The sequence below is a fragment of the Anneissia japonica genome, unplaced genomic scaffold (genome assembly GCF_011630105.1).
Source record: "Anneissia japonica isolate Jap-2015-1 unplaced genomic scaffold, ASM1163010v1 scaffold2003_len1103335_cov173, whole genome shotgun sequence".
Lineage (NCBI taxonomy): Eukaryota > Metazoa > Echinodermata > Crinoidea > Comatulida > Comatulidae > Anneissia > Anneissia japonica.
Genome location: NW_022758706.1, coordinates 807301 through 834587, shown reverse-complemented (window position 1 = coordinate 834587; position 27287 = coordinate 807301). Strand labels below are relative to the sequence as shown.

Here is a 27287-nt window from a genome sequence, read left to right as displayed (position 1 = left end):
CCCAGAAGAGTTTTCAAACCCCTGTATATTTTATTTAAGAACTTGATGAGGTTCCTCTGAGAATTGGAATAAGAAATGTATCCCTTTCCAATTAACAGGTACATAAATGTTACCTATCCATTTTATTTTTTTACAAAAGCATTCAAATTTCTAGTAATAAATTTAAGGATGATTTTGAAATGGGGGTGCTCATGGGTAAGTGAAGTGGCACTTGTTGGAATAAGTATGAAATGATTTTTGAACTATTTGAGAGTAATTTTTTTGGCCAGCAGCTTTTCAATGCAGGGGAACATGGGGATGGAAGCTTTTGGAGTCCATTTCCCGCAGCACCCACTTCCTTACTTACGCCACTACCTCAATTAGAGCAATACTATAATTCTTTTTTACTTTCAGACTGCTTATACATACTTGTTTCAACATATAAAAATGATACAAAATATCATCAATCACTGACTCAAAAATATTTCAAATCATTTTTCAGGAAAAAGATTTAAGTAACTGCATGTTTCTCCAATCTGCTGAGCATGAAGATGCTTTGAAATGTTTCAAGAAAATGGTTATTGATATTTACAAAAAACTGCAGTAAGTTAAGATTTAAGTTTGTCTTAAAAAATGGCTTTGATTGCTGCAGGTCATTTCATAAATGACCAATAATAATTATTTTCATTCATTCATTTTGAAAACTTTTACATTTATTTTTGCAGTGAATATGAAGGACACATGAAATCTACTGATTCAGCAAAACTACCAAACAAAAATAAACTTGACAAGAGCATTTACAAGATGACCATAGAAAAAGTGGTAAAAATGTGTCCAGTATCATTAGCATATCATCCTATAAGAAAGCATTCATCATACTTGGCTGCTGCCCTCCCTGTTTGTCAAATGTTTGGAGTGTTCCATTTAGTAATGGGTGTTTTTCTCAGTTGAATAGCTATTAAATAATGAGGTGCCATGTGTTCTTATTATTTAGCAAAAATTGACATTTTTTTTAACATTATATATTTATATAAAATTTTATATAATATATAATATATAATAATTGTTTATATAATATGTAATATTTTATATAATATATAATATTTTATATAATATATAAATATTATATATTATTTAAAATGTTATATTATATAAAATATTATGTATTATATAAAAATTATATATTATATAAAAAAATAATATATTATATAAAAAATTTTAATTATATAGAATATATATTATATAAAAAATTATATAAATGTATAACAAAATAACCCATGCCTATTTTTGCTAACCATAAAATGAACACTTGGCATGCCAAGTGTTCATTTAATATTTAGCAAAAGTCCTTGATGTGTCTATATAATATATAATTTTTTATATAATATATAATATTTTATATAATATATAATTTTTTATATAATATATTATATTTTATATATTATATAAAAAATTATATATTATATAAAATATTATATATTATATAAAATATTAAATTATAAAAAATATATATTATATAAAATATTATATAAATATATAACGTAAAAACCATGTGAATTTTTGCTAAATAATAAGTGAACACATGGCGCCTCATATTAAATATTTATAAAATTAAATAAGAAATTTACACACTTAAGATTTAAAACTTTCTGTCAGGATTGGTGGTTCAAATAAAAACAATAAAATTGTTGAATTACAGAAAAGACTGGCTAAGGAAGTAAAGGAAATGAGAGGTAGAAATGCAGACAGCAAACAGGACACTTTATCGACAGGCAAGCTGAAATGGGCCAAAGGCCTTCTCCAGCGTTTGCGCACAATTGCTGTAAACGTAAGTAGAGGGGCCAGTATAATTATTTGAACCTTTTTTTAATAAAATTAGCCAATCAGACAAAACAAAATTTTAAACTTATCGATGTCTGTTTGTCTTTAGCCACAGCATTGTATTCCTGATCTCTTCATCTGGTTGACTTGTGATGACAGACGTGTCGCTTACACGCGGATACCATCACGTAAACTCTTGTTCTCTAAAGACGAAAAGGCGATTGGAGAGCTTTGCGGTAAAATGCAGACAATCTTTCTAAAGGTTGGTTAAGTTTAATAAATTGCAAAAAACATATAGAGTAGCTTCTCTATGGCAGAAAAAAATCGCAGTGGTCAATGGTGATACACTTACAAAAATCGAACATAAAAAATGTTAATATAATATGTGATGTTTTGTATCCATAGCAATGCCATTTTATTAACCAATCATACGTGTTGTTATGTAGCTTCCTGGTAAATATGCAGGTGGTATGAGCGGCTGGAAAGTACAGACTAAACTAGAGGTGTACCTGTGGCTTGGTTTGAACAAGGAACGTAAACATATACTACCAGGGTTGCCGACCGGTTTTGACCCACGCTATGGGATTGCTCGAATAGCAGCCTCTAGAAAAACACCTCCCTCTGTGATTAAGTATACAGGTACTTTGTAAATACAAGAACGATACTTAAATTAAATTAAATTACAGTATGTAAATATACATTTAAAAAAATGCGTATTATTATTGAACATAGTTCAAATTTACAATTTGAAATAAATTATATTTATGAAGTTAATTCATATAATTTTTCTCACTTAAAGATCATTATGATTTTCAAGTACGCTGTCACCTCTACCAAGCGAGGAGTCTGATTGGTTCTGATGATTCAGGGTTATCCGATCCGTTTGTTCGTTTTTTCATCGGTGGTCAGTCGCAGGATAGTAAGATAATCTTTGAGACATTGAATCCAGCCTGGAATGAGGTGTTACTGTTCGACAAGATCACAGTCTGGGGAACAAAGAAGAACCTGAACGAAGAACCGCCATTAGGTGTCGCAGAAGTCTACGACTTTGACATTGGGGTGCGAACAATTAGTCAAATTTGATCTTGAACTAGAATTTTACTAATATAATTTTAAATGCAATGTATTTTATTATTATTATTATTATTATTATTATTATTATCATTATTATTATTATTATTATTATTATTATTATTGTTATTATTATAACTATCATTTTAATTATTGTTGTAGGACTGTTTAATTGTTTGTTTTTGTTGCTTTCTTATTTTGTCTGTGTATATTTATTGTTATTTATTATTATTAATTATTATACAGCATAGTGGTAATAATCATTATTAGTTATTAATAGTTATGTGATTAATTTCAAAGACTATGATATTCATTTGATGTTGAACTTGTAGGGAGGCGAAGAGTTCATAGGTCGATGTTTGATAAAACCGATTGTGAAATTCACAAGCAATGCCTACGAGTGGCCTGAACTCTCTTGGTGGAAGATTACAAGAGGGCCAGTAACTGCTGGTGAAGTACTCGTGGCTGTTGAATTAATTGAGGTATGCATCCAATCAGTTGTGTGATGATAAGTATGAGCACATATTTAAAATAGAATTACAGTATTTCATATCCATCTAGACAATTGCTGTTGGAAGGAGGTATAGGGTTAAAGCCCTTGTGGTAGTGTGGGGGATGTTTGGAGAATTTTGAGCTCTTCAGACATTTACCATGTGTATTCCCAAAACTTTTTTTGAAAATAAAAACCTATGTTTATCCTTTTAGTCCAGTGTGCTATGGCCAACAGGGGGATGACTTGGCCTGTCCAACAAGGGGCTGGGATCAAATCTGTGTATGTCCCCCAACACTGATATTGTCACTTATCACGAGATCTTTGGTAGTTCTTGTTCTACTGATACGTTGTGGGCCAACATTGTTTATTCTTAGCAGGAACGTATTCTGGATTTCTTAAAGGATTGGAATTTCTATAAGAGCCAAAGTTTCCTGGTGCAGTACCCTTGTGTAGTCCAGAAAAATTCCGCTTGTGAGGGTCAGGGGTAAAACCCCCTGGAGCTGAATTATAGCTTGTGTATGGGAAATTTCAATATTTTATGGGGAGGGGTAGTTTGTTTTATCAGAGTGGTGGGGAGGGGGAGGGGGTGCTTGCTCAAAAACTTATCCCTCTGGTTACAGGCCTGCTTATAAGCATATACATTGCACAAAAAATTCCCTATTTAAAACATTGAAATGGTCTCTGTTTTTTCTCAGTTAACCTCAACTGGTAAGACACCAAATGGTGTACCACCAATAACTCGTCTAGAACCAGAAAAACCAGAAGAAAAACCGCCACCAATACCAATGCCTATGGAAATACGACCTGTCTTGATTAACTATAGGATAGAGGTAAAACAAGATATAAAGTGAAATAGAACACAGTGTAGTGTAATCAAAATACTGTATGATAAAGCATTACATATGTCTTGATTATCCAAATTCGAAAGGATCACCACACTATAAATGAAGTTCAATTAATTAAATCTGAGTTCACATTGCATTTATTTTGGTCAAACTAACGCTCTGTCCAAACTATTAAATCTTTCTTGACAAAATACAGTTATATGCCCATATATAGTCATGATGTGATGTCAGCATGGCCATATATAGTCATGTTACATGTTTTTGTCAAATAAAAATTTAATAGTGTGGACAGGACTTAATCATGTACAGTACCTGGTCACTTTGATAAAAAAAAAAAAATGCTCAGTGTGAACGACCTTCATAATATACTCCTTAGTCAAGTTACCCAAGAACATGTTCCAGCAAGAATATTTGCGGTGTTTTTCCTGAGCTGAAACGTGCAAGGCAGTCATCTTAAGCTCTTATGTTTTTTATTTATTAAATATTTCTAGATCTTATTCTGGGGTGTTCGAGAGCTAAAACGTGTGTTGTTGTTATCTGTGGATCGCCCTCGTGTGGAGATTGAGTGCGGAGGCCATGTTCTGCATTCTTCAACCATTGCTAATGCTAAGAGGAATCTCAACTTTGATGACAATATCAGATATTTTGATGTGGTGAGTTTTTATTTTATTAATTACAATGTCCTTGACAGTGGTGTATCTAGAAGTCTTGAAATGGGGGAAGGGGGCTGAAGGTGAAGTGGAGACTCGATGCTTAAGTGAGGGGGGGCATCAGCTCGCAGAATAAGGTGATTTGAGGTGGTTTTTATCTACATAAACATGAGTTTTTTTTTTGCTTCAAACATATTTAAGGTGGTGGGGGAAACTAGGGGTGCAAGTTTTTTTAAGGGGAGTGTGCCCTAGGAATACCACTGGTGCTGGAACATTTTACATAAATTAATAAATTATCATTAGTTTATATACAGTGCTTTATATGACTATAACAATAATATAACTTCTGTATCGATTACTTTTATACGGTATGCTGTTACTATTAGGCTTGTTATTTAATCAGGTAAATACTTCATGCTTATGAATACCGTAGTCCACCTCTGGTTTATTTAAGCCTACCATGGAGGAATTAGTTCTCCATGAGCCTACCATCCTAAATTTTGAGTAATCTTCATTAAAAAAAAAAAGCTTCACTCATTCATTCAGGGGTTTGCAAAGGATTATGTGTACTTCAAATAACTATACTGAAAGTATAATGAACATAAAACTAAAAATGAATTCCATCGATTTTGACAATTAAAATGCTGCTTGTGCCTCTTTGTAAGGCATAGATCCTAGGCTGAAATCACCATATCATTACCTAGGCTATTATCTAAAATTTTTCTGCAGGAACGCTACTGTATTGTTTGCATTTTCTGATTCTCAGGTATAAGCTCACGCTCTAAACTTGACCCTCTGTCATGTTCAAGGGGTGTGGCCTTACACCTTAGGAAATTTAATATATAAATATATTACGAATCACATAATGCAAGCAATTTTCTTTAACTGTGTATATAGGAATTGCCAGAAAATGAGGTGTTTTGTCCACCGCTGAACATCCGGATTGTCGATGTCCGAAACTTTGGTCGGATTGCATTGGTTGGTACTCACGTTGTCCACTCGATTTCCCAGTACAAGGTTGAATTTGAAGGCAAGATTTATCCTCCCCAACTATGGAGGACATTATTTGTATTTTTGTTGAACTCAAATTGAAAGATAGATTATGATCTGATCACCCCAAGACATTATGTAATGCTGTGTATTCCATTGTGTGTGACCCAAGGACAGGAGTAATGCTTAATACATATTATTCTTTGGATGTATTCGATATAACGATAACCTAAAAAATTCTGAATAAGAAATTTCCTTCGTGGTGCTTGGGCAATACACCGAGAGATAAGTCCTTACTCTTTTCCGAAGAGTACTGTGTTCTTTAACATGCACATGGGCCTTATTGTTTGTTCTTGTTATTTTTTTAAATATTATTCTTGATAAGTATATTATACTTATTCTTAACTTTTTATTAGTATTAGCATTTATTATTTATTTTTATTTATTTGCTGTTGTTTTTTTTCATTGTGCAATTAGAAAGTTCTGTTAATTGAGGATGGCATAAAGCAGGGGTGGGCATAAAAATCGGTCGGAGGGCCAAAGTGTATTTTTGATTTAACACTGAGGGCCACAACCACAGTTGGTTCCAGTGTGCTTCCAAAAACTTTCAGAAAAAGATTTTATACCACTTTATTCTCAGTTTTGATATTACTTTTGGATGGTGAGCCACACACATAGGGTTTTTAATTCTTTTTCATGGGCCGCAAAAAATCTTTATCAGGCCGGATGCAGCCCACTGGGCTGCACTTTTCCCACCTGTGACATAAGCATCATGGGGGATGTTTACCATACTGTATATATAAATTTGTTTGTGGAATACTTTTTTCAGATAAACCAGTATTCTCTATTCCTGCTACTCAGGCAGCCATTACGGAACTACCTGATGAAGACAAAGATAAAACACAGGGTAATGGGATACTAAAGTCAACCTCTTCCGTACAAAATGGCCACATCAACGAAGGCAACCTACACACTGGCTCAGAGAATGGTGCCTTAGTTAATGGAGACAAACCACCTACCGATATGACTTCTATAAGAAGGAATTTTTCAACAGTGTCTTTTTCTCCGAACGGAATTGTCAATGAAGCCTATCAAGATGCAGTCTCAATCCAGATAGAAAATGATGCAGCGCCAACAAAGGCTCCTTCTGAAGTAGGTTCGATCCGTTCCCAGAGATCAGTAGGAAGCCAATCAAAAGTTGTTATTGCATCTCGCAGGAGTAGTGTGACGTTCGCAAAAGCTACGGAGTTCATGACTACAAGTGCAACCGACCTGTTGCCGATGGAAGGGCTTAGCTTGTTTGGGATGGGTAAGGATAAAGTTGAAGGCCAAGTAGAGGCAAAGGAAGAGGATGGCCAAAATAAAGATGAGCAGAAAGATGGAGGGGACAAGCAGCCAGTGGAAGGACAGGTACCCATTCTATTTTTGGTTCCTCTTCAGCTGTCCTGACTATCAAATTTCTTTGCCACATAACTTGTGTATGTCCATATATAGTAAAGATGTGCCTATATATGGTCATGATGTGATGTCATCATGACCATATTTGGGCATGTCACATGTTTTTGTCAAATACAAATTGATAGTCTGGACCAGCTTCATCCACACTGTCACATTTTGTGAAAGGCTACCAAGTCATATTGTACCCGTATATGGGCATATCACAAGTACTTGTTACACGAAATTTTCATAATGTTGATAAAGCTTTACTGTATAATGCAGGTCTGTAAAAATATTTGAAAACTGTTTCAAAACTCTTCTCTACTGTAATTATGTAGCCTAATTACCATTTTTATAAATATTAGTTAATTTATTCAGTATTGATTGTTCCAATTACAGTATTATAGTAAAAAGCATTGTATTTGCTTTTGACATGTTTACATTATTATAGGCTGCAGCCCCAACTGCCGTACCCACAGTAATGGGTGGTGATGATGCAAATAATGATGACCCCTTACCTATGGATTGGTGGACTAAATACTATGTGTCCATGTACAAGCAAGATAAGGTAACCAAATGTATTATTTTTTTGCATTTAGTTTTTTCTGATATATTGTAAAAAAGCCATTTTTCCCTTTTTCCTATGATTTTGTACAGGAATTTTGGTCACCTTAGTAGAAAATACGAAGAACTTTATTTCTATCTCTCATTATAAATCAAAATTAAAGTTTACAAAAGCTTTGCTATTCATAAAACTATTCATATATCAAGGATGTGTCTATTAAAATATTTCATAATTCTATATGCTATAAACTATTAATTATATTATCAGTGTAATGTAATTTTTTAATAAGCATTTTTTTCAAACTAGTTACAGTTTGGTTCAATGCAAATTTGTTGCGAAACGCATCAGCAGTCTTTTCTTTCAACCTAAGAAGATTATCATTAATATTATCTCTGCTAAAATAATTATAGTAATTATTATATATCATCGTTATTTTAGCTGTTTGTCAGTATATTTTTGCCTCATTTTAGGAAGAACCTGATGACGGAGGGAGTGGCGAGGATGAAGAAGAATCCTTTATTACTGAAGGTAATCAGCATATATATTTATAACACTCAAAATGGTACTAAGATGTATTAATCGTTTTATACATCCAACCAATTCAATTCAAATTATCTGATCCATTCTATCTAATCCAGTCCATCCATCTAACCATCTAAAATCCAAATTACTTGATTCTTTGGCACACTCAAATGCAGTGAGGATGAGTTATATCAGTATTGTTGTTCATTGGTAGAATGAGGATGGTCAATGCACACATAGACCATTACAAATACTCATTCTACCCAGCTGGGATACTAGATTACAATCTAATGTATTTAAGATAATTTAATATTGTATTGTACTGGTAGTCATGAGTTTATGTTATTTCCGTTCGTTTGGACAATAAAAAAATTTGTATCTTGTATCTTTTTATCCAAGTCAGATTCTTTTACCATTTCTTTTTTGACACAAAATATTTTTCAACACACTGTAGCCTTGTTTACATTGAACAATACATTTGACTGGGTTACTATAGTTCAGTTATCTGGACCATACAGTTATATCCAGATAAAGGTGGAGCTGTCAGGATTAAATGTAGATAATCGACTCCAGTATTCATGGTAAAAAATAAATCAATCATGTTCCATTTCCGTTGTGGTTTTCAGTCACAGGATTGACTCACTACCAGTCCTAATCTAGAACTGGACAATGTTGAACTTGAACACATACACTAGATTACCCTATCATATATCAAGACTGTACTAATTTAAGTTTGATGTAAACCAGTATTAACCTATATTCTTGATATTGTAACAGCTCCTTCAACGACAAGCAAGAGGCGCAGGAGGAAAACTGGCAATGCCTTCAACAGATTCAGGAAATCGATAAAAGAGAAGACTGCAAGACCGGAGGCAGTTGATGAAGAGGTTTTAGAAGCTATGAAGCCTGCTCCTTCAGATGTAAGCTAAAAGTTTTTATTGAAGCTCTCTATATTTAGATGAAAGTTAATTCTTTTTTTACGATATGATACAACTTTTATTTCCATCAAAATTCAATAAAATACAATAAAAATACATCATAAAAATAAATGAGATATGGATGGAGGAGATAGAACAAAAAGCAAACAGCCTGAAAAATGTTGTATCACCTTTACATAAAAATAGTTATGCAAATTTAGAACATGAAGAAAGACAAACTCACACCCACCCAGGGCGGAAACATAGAAGCATGAAGTAAAACAATTGGGGAAAATGCATAAAAAGAGATTCAGAAAGCAATGCAGGTAATGCCTGCTTTTTATTTTTATAGTATTGTAGTTACTTAAATTCTGTTTGAGAATTGTGCATGGGAAGTTTGTGTAAATTCAAGATAATTGTCAACTGGAGCCACTTGACCTAAATTATTTGCAGTTAGCGACATTCAGTATTGAAAGTCTGCTGTAATAATAATAATAATAATAATAATATAATTCTGGATTTATATAGCGCCTCACGTTGACACAAGCTCGAGGCACTTAACAACAACAGAGAAGAATAAAAATTAATTAAGTTCAAATGATTGGTTTGATGATTATCACAGGCTCTTCATTGAAAAGGCTCTTCATTGAAAAACTTGATTTTGTAAGTTGTGGGTTTGCTGCTGTTGAATGACAATAAAGATATTGTAAATACTCCAGATTTGTCTTCTTAATTCCAATATTTACTGTTTATATTTAAAAATTTTATTTTTGCTCAAAATATTTTGCATGAAATTTACAAATATATATTTTATACATTACAGATTGAGTGTATTGAATGTAACCATATTAAGGTAATTAATATTTAATATTATTATTATTATTAGTGTTATTGTTTTTTTATTTTTATTTTTACTGTTACTGCAGTTGTTAATTGAGAATTTCATTTTCAAAATATTATTTATTTCATTTATTATTATTGCTGCCGTTGTCATTGCCTTAGCCTTTGTCATTGTTATCATAATCATTAGTTAACCTATTAATAACTGTTAAAAATATTTATACCTTAACTAAGGATTTTACCAAACAAAATACTTGGTGGTTGATGGTTGGCAATAACCCTAGAATAAGGCATTGCCCTACGGTAACAAAAATTATTTACTGTAGTGCAATCGTTAAAATTATTTTATAAGAAATCCAACACACATCCAGAATTAAGTATTTTAGTGTTTTTCCTTTCCTAAAGATCTACAAATCTGAGTTGGAGTTGGTTCCGCAATTCGGTGGCTTCAAGGAATGGCTGCGATCTTTTGAACTGTACCGAGGCAAGAATGATAATGATGAAGTTGATGATAGCGACCGCATTTCAGGAGAATTTAAGGTATCCTTTAAAAAATACATGTCGGTACTTGTAGCATTATTTGTTTCAATCTGGGGCTTATGGGAATTTAATTACATATTTTATAATTTTAAATAAGCAGTTCAATATTTGAATTAATTAATTTAAAATGTCTTCTATTAATGCAGACATTAACTTCACACCATTCATTCCCAGGGCTGCTTCTGCTTGTATAGGCTGCCAAGGCCAGAGGGCAAGATACTCCGAAATGTTCTGGGATTTGAAGCTGATCATTTCTATTTCGAAGGTCTTCCTCCACCGGACCCCATCATAGTGCTTGTTAGGGTGTACATCATAAGAGCACTTGATCTTCATCCAGCCGATATCAATGGAAAGGTTAGTCTTTTGTTGTTGTGATCATTGGTCCTGTGTCACATTATCTTCATTTTTAGATCTTTTATAGCAATCGCTGCCGTTTAAAACAAAATGCACTTCTGGGTGATATAAGCTCTTCTGTGATCAAATTATTATTATTGATATAATATTATTTTGCTGTTATTTTTGCTTCTGCTGTTATAGTTCTTGTTGTGGTTGTTGCTGTTGTTGTGGCTGTTGTTTCTGCCATTGTTGCTGCCGTTGCTACCTGCATCTGCTGTTTCTGCTGCTCATGCTGCTGTTGCCATACTGCTGTTGCTGTTAATGTTGCCATCTGCTGTTGTTGCTGTAGCTGTTGTTGCAGCAGTTGTTACCTGCTGTTTGCATACCTGTAGCTGCTATTGCTGCAGCTGTTGCTGTTAATTTTGCTACCTACAGTTGTCGGTGTTGCTGTAGGTGTCGCTGCAGCTGTTGCTACTATGGCTGTTGTTGCTGCTGCTGTTGCTGTTATTATTGCTGCCTGCTGTTTCCATGGCTGCTATTGCTTCCGCCGTTGCTGTTGATATTGCTGCCTGCAGTTGTCGCTGTTGCTACTATAGCTGCTGTTGCTGCACTGTTGTTGGTGCATGTTGCTGTTGTTACCTGTTGTTTCCGTAGCTGCTATTTCTGCTGCTTTTCCTGTTGATATTGCTGCCTGCAGTTTTTATCGCAGTTGCTGTAGTTGTTGCTACCATGCCTGCTGTTGCTGCGCTGTTGTTGATGCCTGCTGCTGCTGTTGTTACTGGCAGTTTCCGTAGCTGCTATTGCTACCTGCTGTTGTTGTCATCGCTGTTGCTGCTGTTGCTGTTGTTTGCTCATCAGTCAAAATCAGCTAATGTGAACACCAGCACTAAACAAAGCTAAACCACTTGATCACTAATCACAGGAATTGAGAGTTTCCAAAATGTGAGACATCCACATCATTAAGTCTAAAAAATTGTGTTAAAACCAATGAATCATTTTTTTTCCCTTTAAGGCTGATCCCTACTTGTCTCTGGAGCTTGGTAATTTTTCAACTAACACAAAAGAGGAGTACCAATCAAAACAACTGAATCCATATTTTGGAAAGTAAGAAATTTTTATAATTAATTATTAATTTTATTAATTAATTTTATAATTATTATTATGGTTTTCTTGTTTGGAACATTAGGACTGAACTGTTTAACTGTAGCCATGTAATTAAAATAATAACAAGGTAAAATGAAATTGATTGGTTAATAAATGTTGCTATTGGTTGTTTTTAAGATGTTTTGAATTTGAAGCCACCTTCCCGATGGAATCTAAACTTCGCATCAAGGTGTACGACTGGGATTTAGTCGGACTGGACACACTGATTGGAGGAACTGAAATTGATCTTGAAAATCGACTGTATAGCAAACATCGTGCAGTTTGTGGACTGGCTGAAGAATATGCTTTGTAAGTGTACAAATCTGTCATTTCAAATTTCCATTGTTATTACGCATGGTGGAATGGATTTTTAGATTTGATGAGGAACTCTAGTTATACCCAACTGATTGACTTTGTTTTTTTGCTGATTGATTGTGCTTTTTTTTCACAGCTGACTGTCTTGCTTGTTTGCTGATTGACTCTACTATTTTCCTAATTGACTGTGCTTTTTTCATTTTTTAAAGAAAAAATAATGGGCTTGTCCCGGAATTGAATGAAGGACTTCTCACTCCCTAAACTACAGTCATGCCTCTAAACCAACAAGCCATATTTACTGTGTTTCACACTCTAAGCTGCATTCATGCCTGTAGATCAATGAGCCATAGTTACTATGTAATTTTGAAGGAGCTCTAGGAATACTCAGCTGATTGATTGATTGTTCGATTGATTAATAGATCTTTTTTGTATGGGCGGCTGTTAGGGCCAACACACTCTACTGCCTCTATTATACTGCCCTCATTGAAGATTATGACAACTTGTTTTTATCACATGAACTACATTTTTTTTTTTGGTAATATTGATATATTTATCTGAATTTGTGGGTCTTTTTATTTATTCAGAATTTTAACTGTGCTACAGATTTTTTTTTTCTTATTTTCAAAGAGATTGATGTAAAAGCAGCAGTAATTGAACTAACAAAAATTTTGTTTTTTCTAATGTTGTTTCAACATATTTTAGGTATGGCTACAACAAATGGCGCGATCCTGAGAAACCAACTGACATTTTGCGAAGGCTTTGCCGTGAGTGTCATTTTGATCCTCCCGTCTACAGTGGAGGGGGAGTGGTAGTTGTAAATGGGATAACAATTATTGGAGAAGCTAATCTGGTGGACGATACAGGTAAGATATTTCACCAATGTTTTTAATAATAATATAATAATAGTAAGATTTATAAAGCGCACAAATCCACTGCAGTAGTGCTCAAGGCGCTCTTGATACCGTAATTTCTTTGCGTAATTTTTTTCTTCATCTACTTGAAATATGTTTTGAACCAATTAATTGTCTGTATTTAACTGCAAAAGCTAAGTTTATTACTTAACAATGATATTATTATTTGGTTGTTTAAAGGCCTATCAACACCGACAGATGAGCATGTTGCTTTGGAAGCATTATTAAACTGGGAGGAAATTGCAGGGTACAGCCTTGTTGAGGAGCACGTTGAAACCCGTACCCTGTACACACCTGAAAGACCAGGTGTCGACCAGGTAAATATATCAATCAATCAATCCATCAATCATCAATTTTTAAGGAGCATGTGTCTTTATAGGAAGATGTTTGCAGAGCCTCTGACTCAAAATTACTTTGCCAGGAATGCAAAAGCTAAATTAAAGTAAACAAAAAGGACAAACAGTAATTAAAAAATCAGAGGCTTAGGTAGTAGAGCTGTTTTCATTAATGAGAAAAAACCCTTTGCTATGACTGGGTCTGAACCCACACCACCCTGGGAATGGAAGGCAAGCATCGTAACCACCAAACCATTCAACTCCACTCCTATTAAGTAATAATGATGGAATTATTTAATATGTAAATGATTAATAACTGGCTGCCTGTTGCTATTCCTATCAGATGTTAGAAGTGTCAGCCAATGATGTAGTACATCTCCAAACAATCCTTGTCTAAAACTAGCTCTGCAATTCCTTGTAGGGCAAGATTGAAATGTGGGTGGATATGTTCCCATTAAGTGGACCTCAGCCAGGACCACAGACGGATATCTCGCTTCGAAAGGCAAAGACGTACGAACTCCGTGTTATCATTTGGAACACAGAAGATGTTATTCTGGTTGATGACTCGCTGGTCAGCGGTGATAAGATGACTGATATTTTTGTGCGAGGGTGAGTGATGAATTCATGATCTTGTACTTGTCTTATGTTCCTTTCTCTCGTAGAGGGTTGGATGCAATGAATGCGAATCTTCTGTTGAATATTTTCCTTATTGCTTGCTTGTTAGTCTTGTCCATGTGGTTATGTTATCTGTCTTGTGTAATTCACAATTTACCATATTATTGACACTCTCTACTGCCATCGCAGTATTAACCTTACACTTTTATCTTCAGCTGCTAATATGTTATAAGCAGACCTATGGTTTTTACATACATTATTATTTTTTATCATTTGTGAATATTATTTTTATGTATGTTAACTTTACTAATATCAGTCAGGACTTTTCGATACATTTTATCAAACACCCTTTACAATTTTATCTTCAGCTTCTAATCAAAGCCATATGCAAAAACAATAATTATATGTATATTTTTTTTAGTTGGTTAAAAGGCGTTGATGATGACTTACAAGTGACGGATGTCCACTATCGGTCTCTTACTGGGGAGGGGAATTTCAACTGGCGTTACATCTTCCCATTTGAGTATTTGGAGGCAGAACGCAAGATCGTGGTTAAAAAGAAAGAGAAAAAATGGTCAATAGATGAGTCAGAGTTCAAAATACCTCCAAAGCTAAACGTACAAGTGTGGGACGCAGATCTTGTATTGTCAAATGATTTCTTAGGTCAGTAAAGATACTACTACTCACCAAAACATATAATACAAGCTGAAGAAGCCATTATTTCCTGAACAAAAAATTGTTTAGAGCCTTGCATGAGACAGAAGAAAATATAGAAAAGAAAATAATAGCCCCTAAGGCTTCTATTTTCTGAAATAACATGAAAATAATTGCTTGCACCTCATTTTATATGTATATATTTTAATCAAACTGAAATTGTGGCAAAGACAAGCCAAACCAGTCACTCGTCGCAAATCGTGTTTCAGAGAAAATGGCCAAAACATGCTTTAATGTCAAATTTTTAAAAATCTATTTTATTGCACTAAACTAATCTTTACATATCTATACATCATTCTATGCTGTTATTTTCCCCATTTTCAATGTTAAAGCAACACTTTTTAAAGATTTGATGATAGTTTCTGCATGAGAAATGCCTGAAATCATAAACTTTGAAGGCTGATTTCTCATATGTTGTTCTTTAAACTGCTGTATGTTTAAACGCTTGTAACTTCATAAGGAAATGTCCAATTTGAATGATTTTTTTACCATTTTATAGCTATTATTTTACTCTCTAACACTGTATTAATAACTCAAAATCAATTTTTGCGACGAGTGACTGGTTTGGCTTGTCTTTACCACAATTGCTATTCTTAGATATAAAAGTTTTAAACACAAAAACACCCTTCTTGTTTATATTAGGTAGCTTTCAGTTAGATCTGACTAACTTTCCTCTTGGAGCCAAGTCTTCGAAGAACTGCAAGCCGAAACGCCTGACAGACCCTACTGTTCCCCATGTTTCCCTTTTCCGGTTGAAGAGAACTCGTGGATGGTGGCCGTTTGTTGTCAAGAATGATGAGAAACAAAAGTATGAACTTACTGTAAGTACTATTATGGACACAAAATAAGGTTTGGGAAATTTTGGTTTCAATGTTTTGAATAATTAAAAATTATGAAAACCCTTCTCAAACAATATTTTGCTCTAATAACGGATTTGGGCAAATTTTTACTTACTGTAAGTACTATCATGGACACAAAATATGGTGTATGAAATTTTGGTTTAAATGTTTTTGAATACTTATGATATAATTATAATAATATAATTATAAAAACCCATCTCAAACAATATTTGCTCTAATAACAGATTTGGGCAAATTCTTACATGGATCAAACTCTTAACAGGAAAAGAATACCAACAGAAGTGATTAAGTTCCTTAAGTAGTAACTTATTTAGTATATTTGCACCCTTTTTTTTATTTGCAGGGTAAAGTAGACATGGAAATGATCCTGATGACAGAAGATGAAGCACAGAAGAGTCCAGCTGGTCTTGGCCGAAAGGAGCCAGATCCTATGGACCCGCCAAAGTTAGTCACATTATATTATACATATTACATACACATATACACATAGGTAAATACATCACGGACACAGAAAAACCAAGTTTTACAAAATGAAAACTTGGGTACCCATTCACGAATAATAATAAACACGTTTTACAATTGCATATCACATACCTCTTGGAATTCTTTTCTTCGTTGATCTTCTTTGGACCTGCATAATTTCAAAATACCTCTGCCATCCACTTGAGGGAGGAGCCCCCATCTGCAAAATAAGCTTGTGCTGAAGTTATAATTTAAAATTGGTGCTAAAGCAGAAAAAAATGTGTAACTAAATTAATTACAATTAATTTGCTTTTCCCACACCCCAAGCATACGGCCATGAGCGTTAGCTAACACTCACACATCAGCACACCTTTACACAAGCATCTCCAAACCCCATCGTAAATGGCGAGTTGATTGGCCGAGCAGTTAAGTCGGGCACCGTAACCTTCAGCTATAATATCGACACTGGTTCGAATGGCTCACTTGCCAATGGTTCAGTGGTGGAACAAGTCTTCTTGGATAAGGACTTTAAACCGTAGGCCCAGTGTACGCATTTGGCTTGTGCACTTTAAAGAACCCAGTACATCCTTCGAGATGAGTAGGGGGTTACCCCAGTGTACTAGTCTATTCAGTCCCCTGTCATTTAATGGATGTGCCACGTAGGATAGTGATTGGCATATCCTTGGAGCTTGTGCCTAAAGAAATGAAATGAAATGAAATAACACTATAATCCGTATTTGTTATTTGGTATATCAAAGTTAAAAAAATTAAGACTTGTAATATAGCAATATTTTAAGGTGTAAATGCAGTTATTTTTTTCTTTTTACAGTCGGCCCGACACTTCGTTCTTGTCGTTGATGAATCCTCTGAATGCGTTGAAGTACCTGATCTGTGTGCGTCTCAAGATACTCATGATCAAACTCACCATCTTCCTCATCATCATAGCTTTTATTGCGCTTTTCATCTACTCATCACCAGGCTACGTCGTCAAGAAAATAATTGGCGCTTAGACAATATTTACTTTTATGTACTTAGGATGTAAATCACTAACGTACATTATAGCCCACTATCTTTTAAGAATTCTCTAAGCTGTTTGTCCAATATGCAACAAAACCCATTTACATGACATAGAATAAGCAGCCAAATTCATCACCTGGTGTGGCATTATTCAGTGACTTTAGTAAGTTGAGGACCCGTGGGTCCGAGTGTTCCTTTTAGTGTGTTCCTTTACCTTTTATGGGGGTCCAGGGAATATAATCACCTTGGAACCTTCACAGTTTTAAATCTCTTATTATTATCTAAATGATTTCACACTTTATTGGTGATATTTTTTTTGTGGCTTCTAGGGGTAGGCCCCTTTTGCCATTGTGTATCTGTATATACATCTGTTTGATGTTACATCATTTATTAGCAAACCCTGGCCTATGTCCCTAAAATGTAAAATTAATTGTGTATATGAGATTAACACAGTGTTGGAAGGATACTGATGTCTTGGGTAAAGGTGGGGAATTATTTTGTTGTTGGCCTTTGATTCGATTTATTGGCTGAGAATTACTTGCGGTATTCTATAATGCCATTCATTGGAGCTTTTAAAGGTCATACTGTATTTATGAATAATAGATGACAATTTATCAAGTGCAATTTTTGTGTAAATACTTGTACAAATTATAATAAGTATGATGATGACTATAAAATCTGTTATGCATTTTCACTGTTGGCAATCAACATAAATGCTTCTTTTATGTTAGTAATAAAATATTGTACTGTTTATTGTCATGACAGTTTTAACAAAACATTATTGATTTTTATGTTAATGTTTAATAACACGTTATAATACAAGTTATGAATAATCTATTTTTAAATAATAATTTGAGTATATGTTGCCAGTACATTTAGATTCTAGGGGTCCAGGGAATATAATCACCTTGGAACCTTCACAGTTTTAAATCTCTTATTATTATCTAAATGATTTCACACTTTATTGGTGATATTTTTTTTGTGGCTTCTAGGGGTAGGCCCCTTTTGCCATTGTGTATCTGTATATACATCTGTTTGATGTTACATCATTTATTAGCAAACCCTGGCCTATGTCCCTAAAATGTAAAATTAATTGTGTATATGAGATTAACACAGTGTTGGAAGGATACTGATGTCTTGGGTAAAGGTGGGGAATTATTTTGTTGTTGGCCTTTGATTCGATTTATTGGCTGAGAATTACTTGCGGTATTCTATAATGCCATTCATTGGAGCTTTTAAAGGTCATACTGTATTTATGAATAATAGATGACAATTTATCAAGTGCAATTTTTGTGTAAATACTAGTACAAATTATAATAAGTATGATGATGACTATAAAATCTGTTATGCATTTTCACTGTTGGCAATCAACATAAATGTTTCTTTTATGTTAGTAATAAAATATTGTACTGTTTATTGTCAAAATAAAGAGGGACTCGTGACAGTTTTAACAAAACATTATTGATTTTTATGTTAATGTTTAATAACACAATATAATACAAGTTATGAATAATCTATTTTTTAAATAATAATTTGAGTATATGTTGCCAGCACATTTAGATTCTAGAACAAGATGTGTCTCTTTAGATTATGTTTAAGCAATGCAGCGATAATGGTATGTATATTGTACAGGAAATCAACCAGTAACTTGGGTGTAGCAACATTGAATTGAAAACCACCTTCCACATTACTATATTGTGATAAATGCTTATACACCAATATGGAATAGCACTAGTTGAATCAAGACTACAATATTAGGGATTGGAAATTTTAAGTGCTTTGTTTAATGCTTTATTTTTATATGTTATGTAAACAATAATTTATTTTGATAGTGAAACTTACTGTTTTGAAGTACCTATAGTCCAGTTAAAACACTTTTTTCTCAAAACATTGTTTCTTTGTGGTGTTGATGCTGAACATACCGTGGGTTTGATTAATGCAATAACATTATTATAACTACCATAGAAGACCTAATAAGAACCATGCTTATAAACTTAATTTGGAGGCTTCAGTGCAGAGCTTTTTTTAAATGATGTGCTTATATGAGAGTATTGTAGTGTTTATTTCAAATGTCTTGCATGTAAAAATTATTCAATGTGTTTTCCATAGGCCTATTAAGACAAAGCTTAGGGACTGGAACCCAGTCTACAGGAATATATGCACAACAGTCAACACAAGAAGTACAGTACATGTATACAGTAGTACCATAATAAGTACAAAAGTATTGATTTTATTGTCTCACTGAGATGGTGTGTTCATGGAAATCAAAGACATTTGTCAATTAACTTAATAGGCCATACTGTACTATAATAGTTAATAATAATAGAAATCAAGGCATTATAAACAAAAAGAAATTACTACATATCTACTCCACAAGATAAATAGATTAAATCTAGATTTAAAAAAATGTGAGGTACCATTCACAATTATCAACATACAATACAAAATTTTCAATTTATTTTAATAATTGTAATTAATTTTTACATTTCTTCATGCATAGAAAAACCAAATAAATAAAAGTTTCTATTTATTTGTCAAAGGTGTATGTAATGTTGCTTGCCACCATGGGGTAACCATACTCATTCAAAATTCAGTCTAATTTACTGTAGTGGGAAAAGGCTGCAAGTTGCTTCAATGCAAGAAAAATGTACAGTATAGACAAATACACTTAATGGAAGTCTTAAACAGAAGACGCAAGAGCATGCAATGGGAGATGACTGAAAAAATACGGAGCAGTTATGTGACTGGAAGCTCTGGGAGGGATGCATGTTGCCTTCAAGGAGAGCTACTGATGATGATAGCCAGATACCCAAGCAATTGCAAAGCAGTAGTCATAGCAAATACAAAATGATACAGGTTATTATAGTTCAGTATTTTAGAAGCGACATCAGGCACACAGCGGGCCTGTAACCAAGTTCATGCGAAGGGGTCCTAAAGGCTAACTCAGAAGTGTTTGTTTCTTTAATAAAGTTACGACGAAATATTACTACAGTAGTAAAGTGGGGGTTCGGCCGAACCCCTATCCCCTGGTTACAAGCCTGCACAGTGCGTTGTGCGTACATTGCATGTGCTTAATAAATTAAAGGATAATAAGGCAGAAAACAAATTTCAGGGTGGTACAAATACAGGCAACACATGCTATCATTCGGTGCATCTATGCAAGCATACAGTTCAGAAATACAGTACAGAAATGTTTACAACAGTGAATGAATGGCCTTTATTAATATTCATAAATTATTAATTAATATTTATAAACTATATAGTTTATAAATTGCAGATATTTTTTTGTTCTGATAATGAAGTATGTTATATTCTACAACATATTAAATTCTCAATGCTTAAATAAATTTTGATTTTACAAATCTACCGGAAAGAGGAAATTGACGAAAGTTTTTTGGGTATAATCCCACTCCCCACCTACTTATTAAGTCTAATTTAGAAAGTTGAAATTTCTTGAAGTTGAGGGAGTTGTTGAAAGCATCCCATAATTGTAGCAGCAATGAAGTGTCAATGACGTCCACATGTATAGCCAGAAATTATTTAATATTAATTCAAAAACTCCACATGAAAAATCTTGCATTTTAATAAAATGGCTTTTCTTCTGTCACGAGCCACCGACTTGCAAAGTGTTCTGTTGCTGTTCATATTTTTTCCTTATACAACAGTTGTTGCTATCATCATTCCTTCAAATCCTTTTATGCTTCCATTATGTTTTTGACCAATCCTGATTGATTTCACACCAAATTCAAATTGGCTCCTTAACTCTGCCGTTTCCAGGAGCGTGCTAAGTACCAAGGTTCATTCATGTGTTCCAAAGAATTCAGTATTTAGCTATAAGGCTTACAAATTGTCCATCACCGTTTGTATGCACGCTAAAACTCAATTATATTGCATGTTCAAAGTTCAGAAATTACAGTATTCTGTTACTGCCCTCAATCATCATGTTTCCAACATGTCCGAAGTAAGTAAAGTCGGTGAACGCTCTCCACAGTCCATTAATTTCATTAGGATACAAATTGGTACCATCATTAATGTTGCATTTTTTGGGTTAGTTTTCGTGCACGCTAATAACATACAAAATACTTGTATGTATGGAATGAGCAATATAAGAATCCAAACCCAAAAGGGCAGCGACAGAACACGCCCTTTTATTCGCTGAAATATGTTCAAGCGCTCATTTTGTATTGACGATTTCTTTGATACATGCTCTAATGCTAACATATTGTAGGAGTCACTAATTTCAAAAATGTAGTATGCTAATGCGAAACTGACTAGGAAGAATATTGCAATAACAAGCCACGCAATTCGTTGACGAAAATTCATCTTGTTATACACGTACCTGTTAATAACAAAATTAAATGATAAATACTGATAGTATGAATAATGATATGAAATAAAGAATTTAATTGGTTATTAATTATTACTGTACTAATCTTAAATATTACAATATAATTACAATAACAACAGGAATAACAATATAACCAACAATAGACCAGCACTACGCTTAGCCTACTCATTACCACCATGGTTAGTGTACTTACTAGGCCTAGCCTAGTATTAACAGTACAGCAGTAGTATAGTAGTAGTAGGCTAGTACTACTACTATGTAAACGCTTTAATTTCATTAATAATAACTGAAAATATAGCATGAAAATTATGTCGTGTAATTCCTGCATGAAAGTGCAGACAAAAAAGATCATCAGTAAATTCCACACGTCTAGGCCTAGAGAGACCTCGAGTGTAAATATACGTGGCTGAAACCTTACTCTAGGCATTCAATTCAAGCACTGTGATGCGTATACGACAGCACAGCCTATCCTTCAGCGTTCAAATCGTAATGCAATGAATGAACAGTCGTATCATTGGTCCAAACGGATAGGTTATAACATGGAGGAAAATAACAACTAAATCACACATTAATATAACAATCTTGTTAAAAATATATAATATGCTTACCATCCACAATACAGCCAAACAATACAATTTTGATCAAACCAGGGGAAGTTTTACTGCAGCAGTGTGTGTTTTTATAAAGTCGTGATCACGTGATGGTACAACCACAGCACCCCCACGTTATAGCCAACTGACAATCAATCATGTAGCTACACTGTAGCAAAGCGTATACTCTTTGACTGTAGACAATGGGGAAATAATATTATATTTAGCAAAGTCATTATTATTATAGGACTATTCTATTATCTAGCAATAGACCAATAGCACGTTTTACTTTTCTAATTAATTTGTGAAATGTGGCTCTCTTTGCAAGCACATCTAACATCTAAGGAAAGAATAGCATCTGTCTCTTATACACATCTAGATGTGTATAAGAGACAGACGTTTATAGCGATCGCCGAAAAAGGTGATGGGTATACAAATTTAAACGTACAATTAAGTACTGTATGACATGCACACATTAACGTGTAATGATCTATTATTATAAATTGTTTATGATTAAAAAATTAAATAGGCCTATTTACAAATTCAAAAACAAGAAACAAAATCCTTTAAATCATAATTCTCAAAGTAAAAAATGGTGAACCTTATTTTTGAAATCAAGCCCCTATATGCTTCTCTTGTTTAAAATGATTTGGCAATTTGTTCCATATCTTAAGTCCACAATTACAATGCTTTGTTGGCCGACCTTTGTGTGTTTAAGTATAGCTACAAGGTTTTCTTTCTTTCTAGCCATAATTATGAATAGATTCATTTGTAACAAATATTTATCAAAGGTTATCGGTAGTTTATGTCTGTGATACTGAAACATGAATATTGTCATTTTTTTTCTCATACAAATTGAAGGAATTTAAGGAAAAAAAGTATTGAGGAGGATGCTGAAAGTGTCACATAGTTGTTTTTTTTTTATGTTATCCCAATTTTTAACAGCTTACTATAATCACCATTTTATTAGTAAGGGCCTATTGTTTATGTTTTATGTATTCGATCGTTACCTTAAAATACTTGACCCGGCAGCGAAAATAAAACTTCATCGACTCCATCGTCATCAACGAATTCCTTATCAATCTCATCCATGTGTTCCAGAAGTTCTTCTCGTCTCTTCCTCCTCTGCTGTGCTCGGAGTTCCCTAGCTAACCTCTGCTTTTCCTTCATCTGTTCAAAACTGCAAGCAGAGTCTTGTAAGCGGAGCCAACTTTCACGTTCGTCTGCTGCTTTTTTAGCCTAAAAAAGAAGAATGCTAGCTGAAATGATTCACTTAACATCACTGACAAATAAAAAAAATAAATAAATATTTTTATTTTATTATTATCTAGTGTTATAGGCATATTATTATTATTATTATTATTGTTTGAGTTAAGCGCTCTATCACTCCGTACCTAAAAATGGCTTTAGGGCCTTGTTTGGAGTGATTTAAAAAGAAAGTTGGTAAGTGTAAGTGGATAGAAGTTTACTGCCGTCATCTGTCAACGGGATATCATTGGTTCCGAATTGTAATTCTAGCACGGCCTAATTTTATTGACGGCAGAAGAAAAGTGAAAAATAATTTTGATACAAACCTTTCGTTTCTTCTCCTTCTTGTCTTCTTTGTCCTTCTTCTTGTTCTTATTCTTATCTTTCTTTTTGTCTTTCTTGACATTTATCATAGTTTCTTTGATTTTCCTGAGTTTCGGCAAGGTCAGGCCTACGTCTAGTGATCTTGGTTTGATAATGCCTTGCTCGATCAACTCTTTTAGGATGTCTTTCTCAGTCTTTAACATCTTGTCGGCGTTTCCGATGCCGATCCGGTTTGGTAAAGGCGCCAAAAGAGCACTGCTAATACGTGCTAGGCCCGAACCTACACAGACAGAAGGTACATATCAGAAGAAGTGATAAGAAGAGGAAGCCATTTGAGTTGAGGATTAGCTGAGCTTCTAATCATGCACGTGCAATTTACTGCGCATGATCATGTGAATAAGAACATCTATAAAGTAGCAACATTAACTGAATGACTGAGAGAAAAACAGAAAAAATTGAAAATATTCCGTCGGGATCCTCGATATAAAGAAAACACTGTAACAATACCAATAACAATAACTTTTAAAAAATAAACGATGAAATGATGAAAAACTCGGAAGCGGTTAATGAGGTACAGATTTTTTAATAGGGCCTATTTTAAAACTGGGGGATAGGTTGGAAAAGAAGGGTAGTTACGCCCCTTTCTCCCAATTTTTTAAATATTCAAAAATCTGTATCGAGCTTTTCGGCATATATGCCTTTCGAAAAATCGGTTCTACAACATATATAAAAAAAAAAACAAAACAAACAAAACAAAAACAAAAAAACACAAAAAAAAAAACCAAAAAAAATTCGCAGTCTGGCTTTAAGTTGATGATCAGATGGCAACGATAACCTACGTTTTGGTAACAGTTTTTCCTTGGATAGTTTTTGAGACATTCTCTTCGATTTCCTCTCAAATTCTGGTTCAGGATGAACGACCATTTCTCGTTTCTTGAACCAGGAAAACCAGCAACCGAGTTTTTTCCTGTAGGCAGTCGAAGCAGTGCTTCTTGCAATATGGGAGCTAGGCTGTTGAATATATAATTATTATGAATAATAATATCCATTTTATTCCATTATAATAATCATTGTCTGCAGTATGATTGCTATTGATAGATTGTTTTTTATTCATTGATTGATTACTGATCGATTAATTAATTAGGGCTTGAATGATTAATTGAGTGCTTGCTTATTGATTGAGATAACATAAATAACTCACTGTTTTCTCCAGCGGGGCTGAATCCGCTGCATGTTCTTCTTCCTTATGAAACACACACTTTCCCGAAGGCATTACCTAATAAACAACATTATAATAATTATAACAATAACACAATAATAAAATAGTATAGTAATGATAATATATAATACTATAATAGTAATATTGATTACTGCTACGATACTACTACTATCTAATAATATTAATCATCAAACAAATTTTAAGACCGAGTATTTGACATTAGTAATGATATATGATATTCTATATTACTGATAGCCTAATTGTTGTGGTATTTTTTCCAGATTTTGATATTCAAATCAGTTGAATAAAATCAACCATTCATATCGTATGCGATGGTCAAGATACGGTAACTGAAACAATATTAATATCACATTCTTACCTCGATACAAATTTTTTCGCCACTTAATTCGTTGACATAATACCAACACTGGATGCATTTTCCATCTCCAGATTCATTATGCTTCTTCGAAACTTTCTCTTTTTTGCTCACGGTAATTCCAACTGAGCTTGCGCATCCCATATTGGAGTAATAATTATAAATAACACGTACAGATAACTTGAGTAATAATGTAAGCGATAATCAAACTAAATAACGTTTTGAGATATGACTTGGCTGAACATAAGTAAACAAACATCCGCGTGCCACTGTTGTTATGGACGCACGGCACCTCTCAGGGAGTTAGATGAGAGATTACTACGCGTTTTAAAAATTTTTGCTCAAAACATCTATCTATGAAATTTGAAAAATGGCATAGCGTAATTTGAAAGCAAAATATTTATGCTCTTAGTTTAAATGCTTTTTCTTAAATTATAATAACTTTAAAACAATATCTTGGTTCAGTGCAGTGTAGTAATATTATTGCGGTAATATTATTCGTGCTATGATTACTAAGGTAACCGATCTCTTGCCTGGCTACGATTGGCTAGTAGTTTACGCAAGTAACCTACTTATTATAGCAACCCTAGCAACAATGTCTCAGCCAAGGCGATTCAACAATGGACTTTTCCGCTAAGCTCCGCCCCTTGGATATTGTTGCTAAGGTCCCACAAGTCAGCAGTGTTAAAACATACGCGAACACGTGCGTTTGTGGGACAACACGTGTGTTTGTAAGACGCGCGCGTATTCCTAGCGCTGTTCTGATTAGTCAGTTGTTAAGTTTGATTGACACTCCGGAAAGGTATATTGCCTTGTCGCAACCACTCATTTTAACAAGGTAATAAACAAGTTAGTACTTCAACTTTTCTGTAACTCAAAATTTGTATTTCTCCATCCCTCATTCAGTTGATACATTTTGTTAATAATTGTAGGCTTATATCCTTTTTAATTATTTTTTTCCACAATATTTTCCCCTTAATAACAGCCTATTTTTAACCATAGCCTAACGCATAAAGCCTTTAAAAATGATAAATAATGATGCAATATTATTATTATACTACCGGCCTACACACTTTATTCCGAAATTGTTACATCAGCAAATAAAATACCCAATTGAGCCTATTGTCCTGTGTGGACTGATGGTCAACAATGCATGCAGCCAGTGAGTTGTATCAGACAGGGCACATTTACAATTTCTAAATTTAAACGTTTGACAGATTATTGACGACTCCAGTCTGACAGATTATTGAAGACTCCAGTTTGACAGTTTATTGACGACTCCAGTTTGACAGTATTGAGTCCCATGAAATGGTTATTTATAGAACAGAATTTTATTTATATTAGGAATGTATGAAAAATGAAATAATAATATGTAAAAATTGATATAGGCTAAGGCCTAGCATTGAAGTTCTAAGTACAGTAGAACACCTTGTGACACGTTTGGACTAAAAAAGTGTCCCCTAATAGGGTGACACTGTGACCATAAACGTGAAATTGTCCCCTTAATAGGCCTAGGTGTTTCTGATACGCTTTCATACAACAAAAATGACATACATTCTTTATAATTTTTTATTCCAGTAGAATTTGAACTAATTTATAGCAATAATTTGCAATGCAGTATACAATTCATCTTTTAATAATATATCAGCTGAAATGTAATTAAAACAACATTATTACATTTTCCCATTATTATTTTATGATGCATTGATAATGACCAACTATTTTCTTTTTTTTTAAATATTGAGCTGGATGTCCCAAATGAGCATGTATAGAGTAAAGATTTAGAATTTAGGGTGCATGATGG

The 27287-nt window shown here is 33.8% G+C and overlaps 2 protein-coding genes across 5 annotated transcripts in view; one reads left to right on the top strand and one right to left on the bottom strand.

Annotated features, from left to right (window-relative positions):
• Window positions 1–17399, top strand: part of LOC117125351 (otoferlin-like) — a 31676-nt gene extending 14277 nt beyond the window's left edge. For all 4 annotated transcript variants that reach the window (XM_033271829.1, XM_033271828.1, XM_033271827.1 and 1 more), the window contains 26 exons: window positions 482–582; window positions 705–801; window positions 1679–1807; window positions 1910–2062; window positions 2247–2439; window positions 2600–2859; window positions 3204–3353; window positions 4060–4194; window positions 4701–4862; window positions 5757–5889; window positions 6679–7259; window positions 7738–7854; window positions 8322–8379; window positions 9151–9293; window positions 10114–10143; window positions 10536–10670; window positions 10845–11024; window positions 12019–12110; window positions 12288–12458; window positions 13167–13327; window positions 13556–13692; window positions 14132–14319; window positions 14747–14988; window positions 15682–15860; window positions 16243–16343; window positions 17191–17399. In XM_033271829.1, the coding sequence (XP_033127720.1) occupies window positions 482–582; window positions 705–801; window positions 1679–1807; window positions 1910–2062; window positions 2247–2439; window positions 2600–2859; window positions 3204–3353; window positions 4060–4194; window positions 4701–4862; window positions 5757–5889; window positions 6679–7259; window positions 7738–7854; window positions 8322–8379; window positions 9151–9293; window positions 10114–10143; window positions 10536–10670; window positions 10845–11024; window positions 12019–12110; window positions 12288–12458; window positions 13167–13327; window positions 13556–13692; window positions 14132–14319; window positions 14747–14988; window positions 15682–15860; window positions 16243–16343; window positions 17191–17371 (4209 nt within the window). In that variant the 3' untranslated portion in view covers window positions 17372–17399. The remainder of the gene's footprint in view (window positions 1–481; window positions 583–704; window positions 802–1678; window positions 1808–1909; window positions 2063–2246; window positions 2440–2599; window positions 2860–3203; window positions 3354–4059; window positions 4195–4700; window positions 4863–5756; window positions 5890–6678; window positions 7260–7737; window positions 7855–8321; window positions 8380–9150; window positions 9294–10113; window positions 10144–10535; window positions 10671–10844; window positions 11025–12018; window positions 12111–12287; window positions 12459–13166; window positions 13328–13555; window positions 13693–14131; window positions 14320–14746; window positions 14989–15681; window positions 15861–16242; window positions 16344–17190) is intronic.
• Window positions 17400–22340: 4941 nt separating this feature from the next.
• LOC117125352 (DNA ligase 1-like) lies at window positions 22341–24842 on the bottom strand. The gene is made up of 4 exons (XM_033271832.1): window positions 24728–24842; window positions 23891–24168; window positions 23327–23555; window positions 22341–22510 (listed from the first exon to the last, which is right to left on the bottom strand). Exons 1-3 carry the CDS (start codon window positions 24810–24812, stop codon window positions 23328–23330), a joined length of 591 nt encoding a protein of 196 aa, XP_033127723.1. The 5' UTR covers window positions 24813–24842; the 3' UTR covers window positions 22341–22510; window position 23327.
• Between the last annotated feature and the right edge of the window lie 2445 nt (window positions 24843–27287).

Excerpts from the sequence above, each read along its gene's own strand:
- LOC117125352 (XM_033271832.1), bottom strand. The coding sequence starts at position 24,812 with ATGGTCGTTCATCCTGAACCAGAATTTGAGAGGAAATCGAAGAGAATG. Across the intron at positions 24,169-24,727 it reads GGAAAAACTGTTACCAAAAC|GTTCGGGCCTAGCACGTATT; the intron begins GTAGGTTATCGT and ends CTGTCTGTGTAG. Across the intron at positions 23,556-23,890 it reads AGAAGGAGAAGAAACGAAAG|GCTAAAAAAGCAGCAGACGA; the intron begins GTTTGTATCAAA and ends CTTCTTTTTTAG.